Source organism: Heloderma suspectum, chromosome 4 (assembly GCF_057233095.1).
Source record: "Heloderma suspectum isolate Gila_16-S chromosome 4, 16-S_ref, whole genome shotgun sequence".
In the NCBI taxonomy this organism is placed as follows: domain Eukaryota; kingdom Metazoa; phylum Chordata; class Lepidosauria; order Squamata; family Helodermatidae; genus Heloderma; species Heloderma suspectum.
Window position 1 is genome coordinate 235,123,516 of NC_139461.1, and position 12,379 is coordinate 235,135,894.

The 12,379-nt window shown below is 44.3% G+C and overlaps 1 protein-coding gene across 3 annotated transcripts; it reads left to right on the top strand.

The window, feature by feature from the left end:
• Positions 1–1,549: 1,549 nt before the first annotated feature.
• LOC146348263 (selenoprotein Pb-like) lies at positions 1,550–12,055 on the top strand. Of its 3 annotated transcripts, none has more exons than XM_084852683.1 (5): positions 1,550–2,034; positions 3,194–3,770; positions 5,050–5,262; positions 6,936–7,074; positions 10,235–12,055. In XM_084852683.1, the coding sequence occupies exons 2-5, from the start codon at positions 3,556–3,558 to the stop codon at positions 10,484–10,486; spliced, it is 819 nt and encodes a 272-aa protein (XP_084708809.1). In that variant the 5' UTR covers positions 1,550–2,034; positions 3,194–3,555; the 3' UTR covers positions 10,487–12,055. The 3 variants fall into 3 exon arrangements, with proteins under 3 accessions (XP_084708809.1, XP_084708808.1, XP_084708807.1); XM_084852682.1 differs by having other exon boundaries at positions 1,550–1,720; positions 3,536–3,770; XM_084852681.1 differs by having other exon boundaries at positions 1,550–1,629; positions 3,536–3,770.
• Positions 12,056–12,379: the final 324 nt, after the last annotated feature.

A 12,379-nucleotide genomic window follows, 5' to 3' on the forward strand; every position in this document is an offset into this window, starting at 1 on the left:
CAGTATGAAGCAACACACAGGTAGAGCAAAGAGGAGATACTTTTTGATTAGGAATCGTGGCTGCAATCTGCTGAAAATTCACTCCCATGCACTCTGGGAATGAGAAACAAAATAACATAGGAAGAACCCTCCTCGATCAAGCAAAGATTCATCTAGGCCAGCATCCTGTTTCCAACAGTGGCCAACCAGATGCCTCTAGAAAGCCCACAAATGGGGTGTGAAGGCAACAGCCCTCTCCTGCTCTTGGTCCCCAGCAATTGGTATTCAGTGGCACAAGTGGGACCTGCAACAAAAATTAGCTATGCCCTACTCACGATACTCCATTCCATTCCTCCTCCCACCAGGATTTCCATAGATGCCCCCACAGCATGGTCAGTCCTCACTGGGCTGTGTGGGGAGGGTGGTATTGTAAATACTATTTATACTTTGCCAAACCTTGGGGTTCTCCCAAGCCTTCTGATACCCTCCACCTGCACATGGTTGATGCCATTTTGGCTATGTAAGTAACAGCACTCACACCTGTGCATCATAAATCGAGGGAATTATATCCTAGTATTCCTTTAAAGTTTAAAAGGAACAGTTCACTGTGAGCATTTCTACATGAGGTTGTCATCCCACACCTTTACTGAGACTTCTGCTTCCCGATTCCTTGCGGGATTAAGTTCAGCTCCTTTACACGTGCCTTTTCCCAAGGGGTTTCTTTCCCTGCTTTTCTATATGTTTCATTATACAACCACTAGATAGCACTGTGGTATAGTGGAATTGCACACTTACACAGAGCTTTATCATACACTTTCTAAATAATAGCAGACTCCCTTGTTAAGAAAAAGAACCCTGCGATAATGTTTACAAAGGCCGGGGGAGGCCCTAGAAGAAGACAATGTCATGTAAAGGACCCGCAAACTACCATGAGTGAGCAATCACAAGTGAACAATAAAAGCCTTGTGTAGAAAGGCTCTGTGTCATCTGCCCCCTGGAACATTTCAGAGAAGGAATTTGGGGAGTTCATGAGAGAACTGGAAATGCAAAGAAACTATTTCCCATATACTTTAATAACGCCTGAATATCTCATCATGGAGTTCTTAAATATTTTTGCACCTGAAGTAAAAAAAGTAAAATGACAAACACAACCCCGCAAAGATGCAAGAAGTGCATGCCCCTTCTGGAATCTGCTGCCTCTAACAATGGCTTCCTTTTGCTTCATAGTGCGGCTGGCCAGCTTGTCATGCCAATAAGTGTATGTCTCAAGGAAACTGAAAACTGTCAGAGGGCTCCTAGTGCTGCCATTCTCCAAGGGGATAATGTTTTACAGCATTCATTGCCTGGCACTGCATGGTATTTCTTCAGATGCTTAATGTGATATCTCTGAGTCAAAAACAAACACTGCTGGGTGACTGGCAGTGGGAAGCACAATGCATGCTCCTATTAAATTCTCCAGGGTCATCTGTGTGGGCAGCTATCCCCTCAGCCAACCACCTCTTTTCTTCCAGCCCCTAATGGGTGGAGACAGCTGAAACATGAGATAAAATACACCAGGGGCCAGCCTGGGGATGGGAGGTCAGGAACATCAGAGTCCAAGGTTTCCTCAGAGGACGGAGTAGAACAACAGCTGGAGTCACCAGGAAAAAGGCAGAGTATCGCCTTATTAGGAATTCTGAGTGCAGACACTTGCAGGGGGAATGTTAATTCTTACCAAGAAGAAGGTTTGCAGGTGGTCAAGGTATCTGGCTGCTGGCAGGGGGGTCTTATGAGAGAGATGTATCACAAAAAAGGAAGGGCTGAAAGGATCCAAAGAAGGAAGTAAAAAAAAAAAAGTATGATCACTTCCATGAACAAAGTCCTAGTGGAATCCTGAGAGACCAAACATTGGGAAGGTGTCACCTTTCAATGGACTGACTTCTGTGGATGAGAACATGAAAGGTTTTGAGTCTTGCAGTGAACAAACATAATGAAATTTAGCACCCTCATTATCTGAACTTGGGGTTTGCTCCACTCCACTGCTCTCCCCAAGCCTGTTTTATTGAAGGTGGGAAGGTAAGGAGTATGTGGGAAGGGAATGCTGAGTCAAAGGATGGGATTGCATGCAGCCTCTGCAGTGGCAAGTAGGGGATGACAGTGACTTCGTGACCAGCTTCATGGTACCAGCTGCTTGCAATGGTGGTGGTATGCTTAGGACCTGTTTAAGCTACTGCCAAGCAGGAGGGAAGCATCCTGGCAAGATGGTTCAACCAAAGACATTTGCTTCCCTATTTTGTCTCTTTTCTGGGATCAGCACAAGGACATTCCAAATAAATATTTTTATTGAGAGATTAGGATGGTATGGCTGAATCATGGTGGGATGATTTTTCTCACTAGTGTGAGAAGTCTTGGGTATATTTTTAACCAGGGAGTTGGAAATCAGAAAAACTCTTATTGAGATTTCATCCCTGTGATGCTCACAAAACCCCCCCCAGGAACCTAAAGGAATTTTTGTGCAAAATTAATATTCAAGCTGCAATGTGTTATACTCTTATGCTTTAGGCTGGGGCTGCTGGATTTAAAATAAAACTTTAAAATAAAACCTAAGAATGTTTAAAACTTACATGCTGCAGATGAAAAGTCAAGGATGGGAAGACAAAATGGAGCATAGCTTTAAACATATGCAATGTTGGAATATCTGCTTGAAGCAGCAGTTCCCAAGGAAATTGCCTCTGCATGCCCTTCACCTTTCCCAACGGGGCATACAGAGCCATATATACCTGGTATACTGTATATAACCTGCAATCTTAAACATACTAAGGAGTAAACTCCATTGGAGACAATGTGATTTACAGTCACATAAACATGCAAAGGATTGCACTGCTAATGTTCTATGTGCCGGAGATAGATTTCCCCCTCCCCGGTTTATACCATATATACCGTGTGTGTGTGTGTGTGTGTGTGTGTGGTATAAACCTGGTGTGTATGTGTGTGCATATATATGTGTATGTGTGTGTGTATATACCAGGTTTACCACCTCATTGGCCTCTGCTGTGCTGGCCTCTTCTAGGAATGCCTTCTCTGTGTCTGGTTGTGCTCCAGCTGAAAGCCCAGGCAGCCATTACTCACTGATCACTTTAAAGGCAAGATACTAGGGGTGCTTCCAAAGAAAGAGCTCCTAGCATTGCTAATCAGAAAGCACTGTGCAGCTATTCCATTTTTTTCTCCTTAACAGATTGGTTTTTTTTCTGGTAAGAAAAAATATGGAAGAAGCAGTGGGTAAACACGGAAGGGCTACAAATGGAAGACTTTGACATCTGGACCGCCTGTAAAATTCTGTGAATGAATGAGGCAGTGTGATTACACAGTAAAAACCTCATCTGGGACTACCCTAGGACATGGATCTGGGCAGAATAATCCTTACTATATTTACTCAGACAGGAAGGCCTGGCGTGCTATGGTCCATGGGGTCACGAAGAGTTGGACACAACGACTGAACAACAACAAGTCTGCTTAGGTTTGCAAATGAGTCTGACCTTCTGGGGGAGCTCCTTAACGCTGCTCTCTTCTACTATAGGCTGAAGGGAGGTGGCCAGGATGAGCTACTCAGCCCTAGCCACAACAACCTTGCTGCTGGGACTGGTGATTGCTACTGTGCTGGCAGAAGTGGCTGAGAACAGGACCCGGATATGCCAGCCTGCACCACTCTGGAAGATCAATGGGACGGCTCCAATGGCTGGGATGGAGGGCTATGTGACAGTGGTTGCCCTGTTAAAAGCCAGCTGACAGTTCTGTCTCAAGCAGGCTGCCAGGTGAGCTCACTCCATAGAGATGACTGTTTGGCTCAAGGGCTGTATGCTACAGTGTCAGATATGGGTTGGAATCCTCTCTGTCTCTGGTGTTCAGTAACAATATCGGAACAATATCTAACTCTAAAGCCACATCTTTGCCACTAAGGTTTCTGCCAGGAAACCACTTATTGTTTATTTAAAGTATTTGGATCCCGCTTGGAGCAGCTTACATGCAACTAGTGGGTAAAATCCAACATAAGTCCTACATAGAGTAGACCCATTGAAATGAATGGGACTTAGTCATGACTAAGTCCTATTCATTTCAACAGGTCTGCTCTAAGTAGGACTCATGCTGGATTTTACCCAGTAAAAACAAGACAGTACGTGCCCTCAGGCTTACAATCTAAAAAGACCTGACATAAAAGGAAAAGAGGCTGCAAAGGAAAGAGGAAAAAATTAAGTAGTCTTTCAGCAAGGCTGGTGGAATGGCCCTGCTTGTACAGCCTGCTGGAATGTGTGCTGGTGGTGACAGTTGTGGGTACAGGAGCCTTCATGAGGGAAGTCTTTCAGCAGGGCTAAAATGAACTGAATGGGGAATTAATCAAATGTTAAGAGAGGTTGGATTCTCCATAAATTCCGTTTAGTGACTTATAGGGCTTCTTCACAAGGGGCTTTTATCTTGTTATTTAAATTGGTTACTTTTGCGGGTCCTTTACATGACATAGTCAACCTCCAGTGCCTCTCCCATGATTTCCAACCATTTATGTGGCTTTATTTGAAACAGAGATAAATGAGGTATTAAAATAAAAACAAAAACAAATTGAATTTGTCTGTGTAAAGAGAGAGTTATGCTATAACAGCAGCACCATCTAGTGGCTGTATAATGAAACATATAGAACTTGCACACATACACACCCAAAAGAGGAAGTGTGTGTGAAAGAGCCAAGCTTAATCCCACAAAGAATTTGGAAGTGGAAGCCCTGGTCAAGTTGCAAGATAAACCAGGTGTGTAGAAGCTCATATCTTTCAGCCTTGGCTGTAGTAAGCAAGATATAACATACATGTGGAAGATGAGTGCAGTTTACTTCATGACTTACAGCTCAAGCATAATACCTAATATAACATCTTGCTAGATCTGTGCAGTACTGACTGCCATAATGACCATTTCAGTAATTGGTAAATAAATGAAGGGGCCTTTGAGCAGACTCATAGCCCAGATGGTATATGGGGATGGCAAGGGCTGGGGACTTATGTCTGTGTACTTCATTTCCTAAATGTTGCTTGTTCATTCTGCCACCAGCCTTGGCAGCTTGCAGAAGAAGCTGTCCCATGAAGGAGTGGCCAATATCAACTTCATGATTGTCAATGAGAAGACTCCCTTCTCCAGGGCTATGTACTGGGAGCTCAAACGGCATGCCCCGGAAGGAGTTCCAGTTTATCAGCAGCAGATCCTGGAGCCTGATGTCTGGCAAATTCTAGATGGGGACAAGGATGACTTCCTGGTTTATGACAGGTCAGTGCTTAACACAGGAAAAAAAACTAATTTCCCTTCCAAGCAAGGCCATGGAGAGCCAGTTCCTTCTTATGCATCTGCTCTCCCTGCCCCCTGGGGTCCAAAGCTCTGGAGATCATGGACCAGCCAGGCTAATTTGCAAAGAAATTAACAGGGTTACAAACTCCTATCACCTGCAGGGGAGGTCACTCAAATGAATTCAGTATAAAAAGGCCTGTGTAAACCTATCTGTAGCTTGAATACCACAGCCAGCAGAGAACCGAGTGAGGTACAATGGATGGTGCCTGGAATCCAGCATTCCTGAATACGTGATCAAAAAGCCTTGAGGTTCAATCTCCTCCCTAATTTAGTGCCATCTTACATTATCAGGCACTATCTAAAGTGCCTCCTCCTTTGTTCCATTTTCTTCCTTCATTTGCACACATAGTTTATTTCCATCATGGCTTACCAGCACCAAGCATTTGGTGAATTAGGTTGTCATTGCTTTATTTTCCAAACAATATTATAATTAGTGCCTGAGCTATGGTTCTTTGAGGATACATGTGTGTGTTTCTCCTTACCATTATGTAAGACGTACCTGGAGACTGAAAACTGCGACAGGACCAGAGTTTAAGTATTGCAGCACATTAATAAATTGTTTCCATAAAAATAAGGAGAAAAGATACATTCCAAAATGTCTGGGATAATTTTTTAGAACTCTTTGTGGACTGAGGAGTGGAGGATATGTTCTTCCCCCGTGCACTGGCAACCAACTGATACTATCGACACTATTTTCTGTTCTATTTTTATAGTCTTCCTTTCCTTTTTTTAAAATTCCCCCTTTCTTCCCCCCTCTCTCTCTTTCTCTCTTTCGTTTTATCTTTAATATAACACCATCACAGGCAAACTAGCAGATGTGAAAGTAATGGGCAGAATCCAACAGGGCGCTTACATCCTCGCCGATTCCTTTATGCCCCACCGATTCCCTTCTACAAGCGGTGTGTTCCGCCAATTCTGTTGTGCAGATGGGAGCTACAGTTTACGCATGGGAGATTTAGTGTTTCCTAGAGTGAGCCCCCAAATGAGCAGAGCTTACTGACCTGCTTCCTTCCAGAAATGAGCATTTCCGTTCATTTCAGGTTGCCTCGTAAACACTAAATCGCTATTGCGCAAGTGTTGGGGGCCACTTGCGCAAAAGTGTGGGTGGTGCATAAGAGAATTGGCAGGGGTGTAAGTGCCCAATTAGATTCTGCCTGCTCATTGTAAATGGTTTAATAAGTAAGACACAGAACAAAGCACATATCAGTGACCAGAAGGGAAGGTGGGAGGCGGGGGGCAGGGGGCAGGGGAGAGGGAAGCATGGGAAATGGAGGCCTATTGTTGTATGTCTTGTTTCAGTTACTGTATAATTGAGGAGGTGGGAGGGAGAGTTCTTTTATTGTTAGAAAATAACTTCAAACACCTTTGCAGTAAACAATAAATAACCCCCCCCCCCCAAAAAAAGAGTTGAGAGGCCAAGGGGTAAATGCACTGTCCTCCTCAGGCAATGCCTTGTCTGTCTTTGAGAAAAGACAGGCCAGTTGAGACAATTCAGGCCAGGTTATATTCTTTCCTGACACACATGGATGGGTCCTAGATTCTCCTGACATCAACTCTGTGTCCTTTTCTCTTTCCATGGCTCTTGGACTTTGCAGGTGCAGCAGGCTAGCTTTCCACATCCAGTTGCCATACAGTTTTCTGCACTTACCATATGTTGAAGCAGCTGTGCGCTACACACACCACAAAGACTACTGTGGCAATTGTTCCTGGTACTCCTCTAACAGCAGCCAGGAGGTAGGAACCAGAACCCTCTCCCTCTCCACCTCTCCTTTTTAAGCCAGACATTTCTTCATTTGCTCAACCTGATCCTCTGACTAGGAATTATAGAAGATTCCTGATTGCATCCTTCTTACAGTGGGGATGGGAGTGCCCAAAGTGAAGGGGGAGTAGCATCGTACACCCCCACTCTGAGCTACTACAGTGAGCAAGGAGAAAGGATGTTGGGAGGCTACAAAGCACCTTTCATCTTGTGGAGAAATCAAAGCATCTGAAAGGATAACTGCAGACTCAAATTGCACGTGAGGGCAACAGATCTGTTTATTTAAGCCCAGGTCTCCCCCAGTCACAAATGTGGTGGCGTTAGTCCATGTTGAGCAGGGGTAGGCAACATGGTGCCTCTGGGCATCAGTGTGCCACTGGACACTTTTCTTGGCACCCACCAAGGTGTGTGTGTGTGAGAGAGAGAGAGACAGAGACAGAACATGTCTATAGGTGGTGAGCCAGGGTGAGAGAGGGTGTAGGAGAATGTATCCAGAGTGAAAGAGAAACAAAATAGGGGGGAATTAGTCAGCTGGCAGAGGGGTGTGAGAGAAAAAAAGAGTTTGCCTTCTGTGAAATAGGTTTCTATTCGTGCTGAAAAGTGTGGATTCAAAGGACTTGTTTAGTGTGTTGGGGGCTCAGGGCTCAGACCCCAACTCTGCCTTTTACTCATTCTTTTGGGCACATTACTTGTCGTTTGTGACTAGCCATGCCTCCCATGGCAGCCATTTGGTGATGGTGCCCAGGACAGTCTCCCAAATTGCTAAATGTGCCCACAGGCCCAAAAAGGGTACCAAACCATGATGTTGAGCAAAAAGAGTCCCAACAACAACTATAGCTTATGTCCCCAGTGGCTTTACCCCTAGCTCCTGTTCTCTCCAGCGGAGCTCTGGTACTGGAGGTGAGATTAACTGGTCGTGGGGGGGGGGAGATGCTATTGGGCAGGAAAGTTTCTTCTCCCCTCACCCATGCACCCCTTTGTTCTGAAAATGGGACCCTCTCCCTCTTGCTTTATTAATGGTGGAGCCAGACCTCTGTCTCTTGTCATTTGTAGTTTGAGCCTCACTCTGTAGCCATGGGTGGCTGCTCTCAGTGTTAGATAAAAACAAACAACTGCCTTTAGTTGCCAGATGGAAGTGCTTCCTGTTCCCTATTCATAAGGGGACATTGTTCCTTGGATAGAAGAAATAGCTTCTGTCCTGCCCACTAGTGCCCATGTCCACCCTGCCTCATCGGTGCTCCAGCAGTTTGTTTCTGTGTAGGGTGAATCATAGAATAGTATAGAATAGTAGGGTTGGAAGGGGCCTACAAGGCCATCGAGTCCATGCAGTGCTGGCTCCAGGTTTTTGAGGGCCATTGGGCAAGACACCCTCAGTGACCCTGCTCCCTCAGAGAGTCCGCCCTCTCCACCATTGTCACCAGTGGCTATTGCCCCTCATTCTTCTTCTCATCATTGTTACCACTTGCTTCTTGACAGGCAGACAGAAAGCCAGGGAGCAGGGAGTCAGTGGTGTCTACTGCTTCCCTTCTCACCATCACCTTGTCTGCGTCAGAGTAAGAGGGAGGTGAACGAGCAGGCTACAATGGTGAAAAGGAGGAACAACTCCAGGAGGTTCTTGTCAATGGGCTTCTGCTGGGGTGTGAGCCCTTAGCAGGTGCCCAACTATGCCAGCCTTTGACACCGGCCCTGGTAGGGTGTCTAAGGTGAAGAGGGCAGCTGATATTTGTTCACATTGTTTCCACCATACTTGAAATGTGAACAAACTTTCACTCCCTTAATGCAAATTCGATAGAATACAGCAAATGTGTTTCATATGATTTCCACCAAACCTAGGGCTCCTTCACATGGAGCTTTTATCCTGCTATGGAGATTGCTCACTCACAGAAGTTTGCAGGCCCTTTAGATGACACCGTGAACTTCCAAGGCATCTACTGTTCTAAATGACCTTAATTCCATTTTTAAATAGATCAGTGATAATGAGCTATCAAATTCGCCGCTTCTGGCTTCTGTTCCGTTTGAGTTCCTTCCAAAAAGCAGCAAGAAGAGGAGCTAGATCAATTAAACATATGGAAGACTCAGATAAGGGGGAGTGGGAAAGGAAGCACATGTAAAGGGAATCAGTTGTGATCCTGCATTTAAAACGGAAGCAGAAAGCCCCGTTTTAAATGCAGGATTTTAGGCTGGTGTAGAGATGCTCCTAGAGTGAAGATAAATGCACCTGCTTCCAGTAGTCAGTGCAGGTTTTTCTGTGGCAAGCTCTGCTTCTCTCCTTCCCCATTCCTGTTGACAGATATACCTAACTCAGACGCCAGTGCAGATTTTTGACCCTTCCCTTTCAGCCTTTGGGCTTTTTCCAACTTTCTCCCCCTCCCCCGACACCCAGCCTGTTTGTTCATTAAAACTATTCATCACCTTTTAAAAACTGCTCTCTTAAAAAAAAAAAAAAAAACTTTAATAATTAGTCTGGGTCAATGATAGGGTGGCTTCATGACTGCCCAATCACCAGTCAATCAGCACACTCTGCAAATCTGGTTGGGGAAATGGAGCGAGGTGGCTTCCTGATTGTTACAACAGAGAGACACCCAATCAGCACTCTGCACAGCCATCTTCTCCTGAAAACAGGAAGAACCATCTGCTCCTGAACCCAGTTCACTTTGGAAGCTTATTGTTGTTGTTCAGTCGTTCAGTCACGTCCGACTCTTCGTGACTCCATGGACCATAGCACGCCAGGCCTTCCTGTCCTGCGCTCTCTCCCGGAGCGTGCTCAAGTCCATATTCATTGCATCGGTGATGCTACCTAGGCATCTCATCCTCTGCCGTCCCCTTCTCCTTTTGCCTTCAGTCTTTCCCAACATCAGGGTCTTTTCCAGGGGGTTTTCTCTTCGCGTTAGGTGAAGAGAAATATTTGAGCTTCACCTTCAGTATCTGTCCTTCCAATGAGCAGTCAGGGTTGATTTCCTTTAGGATGGACGGATTTGACCTCCTTGCAGTCCAGGGGACTCGTAAGCTTATACATTTGCCTTAAAAGGGCTGAATGTGGATTCACGGCAAGATATAAACATCTGTCTTCACCCTTAAAATGTTATGTCTCTCTTCACCTTGAGTTCATCTGCATACCTGATGTTACTTTCACAGGTGAATAACACCCCGAATACTCATGTGATGACAACTGAAGCTACCACACACGTAGAGAAGAGTCTGGAAGTACCCAAGCACAAGCATGAAGAAAAAAACAAGGAGGCACCTAACACTGAGCATACAGCCCATCACAATTCACATCACAGAGGATTTAGCAGCCATAAAGTCTTGGGTTTCACCAGCACAGGCCAGCCATTCCTCCAGTCTCAGAGGCACTCACAGAAGTATCAAGAAGGGGAATCTCAGTAAAAACGTCTACCTTCCATGGAAGCAAAACTCAGCTGTTAGGCATACATAGGTACACTAAAAACAAACAAACAAACAAACAACCTATTTAAAAATGACAGGGAGCAAACTTACATGCACCAGAAAGAATAACAATGATGGTTCTGTTTTCACAGGGCAAAGGAACTGAATATCCCAATTCCCATCCTAAATTAATACAGATTCTCAGTATCTCACTATTGATAGAAGAGAGCATAACACAACATTTTGTTATGTGATATTTGCAATGGGAAAGTATAATTGCATATCCATGATGAGAACTGTCTCCTCATTTTGAACCAGTTTCCAATTACCAATGTTGTTTAATAAAACCAAATGTACCATTTATATGGGAATCAGATTTCTATGGAAATTTCTATGTTGAGGATTGCCTGAGATAGCCATCTTGACTTCTGGAGGAACGCATAGGTGTTACAGCACACTTCCTGCTGGGAAACCAGTTTTGACCCCTTTTTTGCATTTCCTGCTTTTCTGCACTCAATGAAGCCTGTAGTGTAAACTAGATTATCACAGTCACTGCAGGCTGAAACTGTACAGAAAAGTGTGTCAGAGATGAAGAGATGGGATCAGAACCAGTATTTGCAGGAGGGTGACTGACTCAAGTCAGGTGGGAGGTTGAAATCAAGGGGAGGCTGATTGTGGGCCTGGAGCTGATGGCTTTGTACACTAAGGTCCATAGATATGAATTATTAACTTGAAGACTGTGATATTTCTTGTCTTGCTGGAAGGCTAGAGCATCTGTGGTTTTTGAGAATGGAGGTGATGAGATGGAATTAGCCAAGTTTACAGATATGTTAATACTGCACATAGCCAGGCAGGAAGATTTGGAGTGAGATTTGATTAAATGGCAATGCATTGAGAGCTGAACTTGGGAAGAAAATCCATCCATGCCATGTATCGAAAAGGATGCATAGTTTGCTCATTAAATGTAGTAAAACTGTGTCTTGGAGAAGATGGTGGAAATAAATTATCTGAAATGAATGTGATTGAAATTTTTGTTCATTATACCTTCATGTCCATGGAGCTTTACAGATTTAAGTGCTGCCCTTTAATCCAAACACACTCTGAACTGTAGAGCATCTTTCAGGTTCAGGATGTAAGAGGTGTCCCATAGGATAAGTGCATAAAACATACTAGCCAGTCCTTATTCAGAATATTTCAGCTTTCTAAGAACTATTCTGATATTTGCTATTTTCAAATTTATCTGCTATTTTGTTGATGCTCACTGAATTGGCACACACTATACAAGTACTTCCCCATGCTCCACAGTTTAATAAAGGTACAACTAGAAATACTTGGGGGGATCGGTCTTCTATATCCAGCATTGAAGCAACCATTTTCACAGTAGCACTCTTTACAGTTATCAAACTGAGTGTGAGACATAAGTGATGTACTACAATTATATGTCAACATTCATTACAACTTATCCATGTTCAAAAACTATTCAATACTTGTAGTTAATGCTGATATGTATCAATCTATAATTATTTACTCCCAAATAATAAAATAAATTGGGCTAGTCTGGAATACAGCAGCAACTGTTCATAAAATTATGTGCTTACTGTCAAGATTCCCTTAGCCCCCACTTTACTCCAATGCCCAAACATACACAGACATCTATAGCTTTTAATACATTACTTCACAGGGTCATACAGATGCAAATTCTCAGAGACTCTCCGTCTACAAAGGAATGCCTTCAGGGGATTCAAATGGGATTTACAAGAGTTGCCCGCTGTTTGAAGAGGGAGGTGGTCTGGCTAGCCTAACTTAAGAGGGGGAGGTCCTTCTCTTCTCCTGAGGCCTCTAAGCGCAGCTTTTCATGCAAGGCCAATTGGGTAGACCATCTAAGTTCCGCCC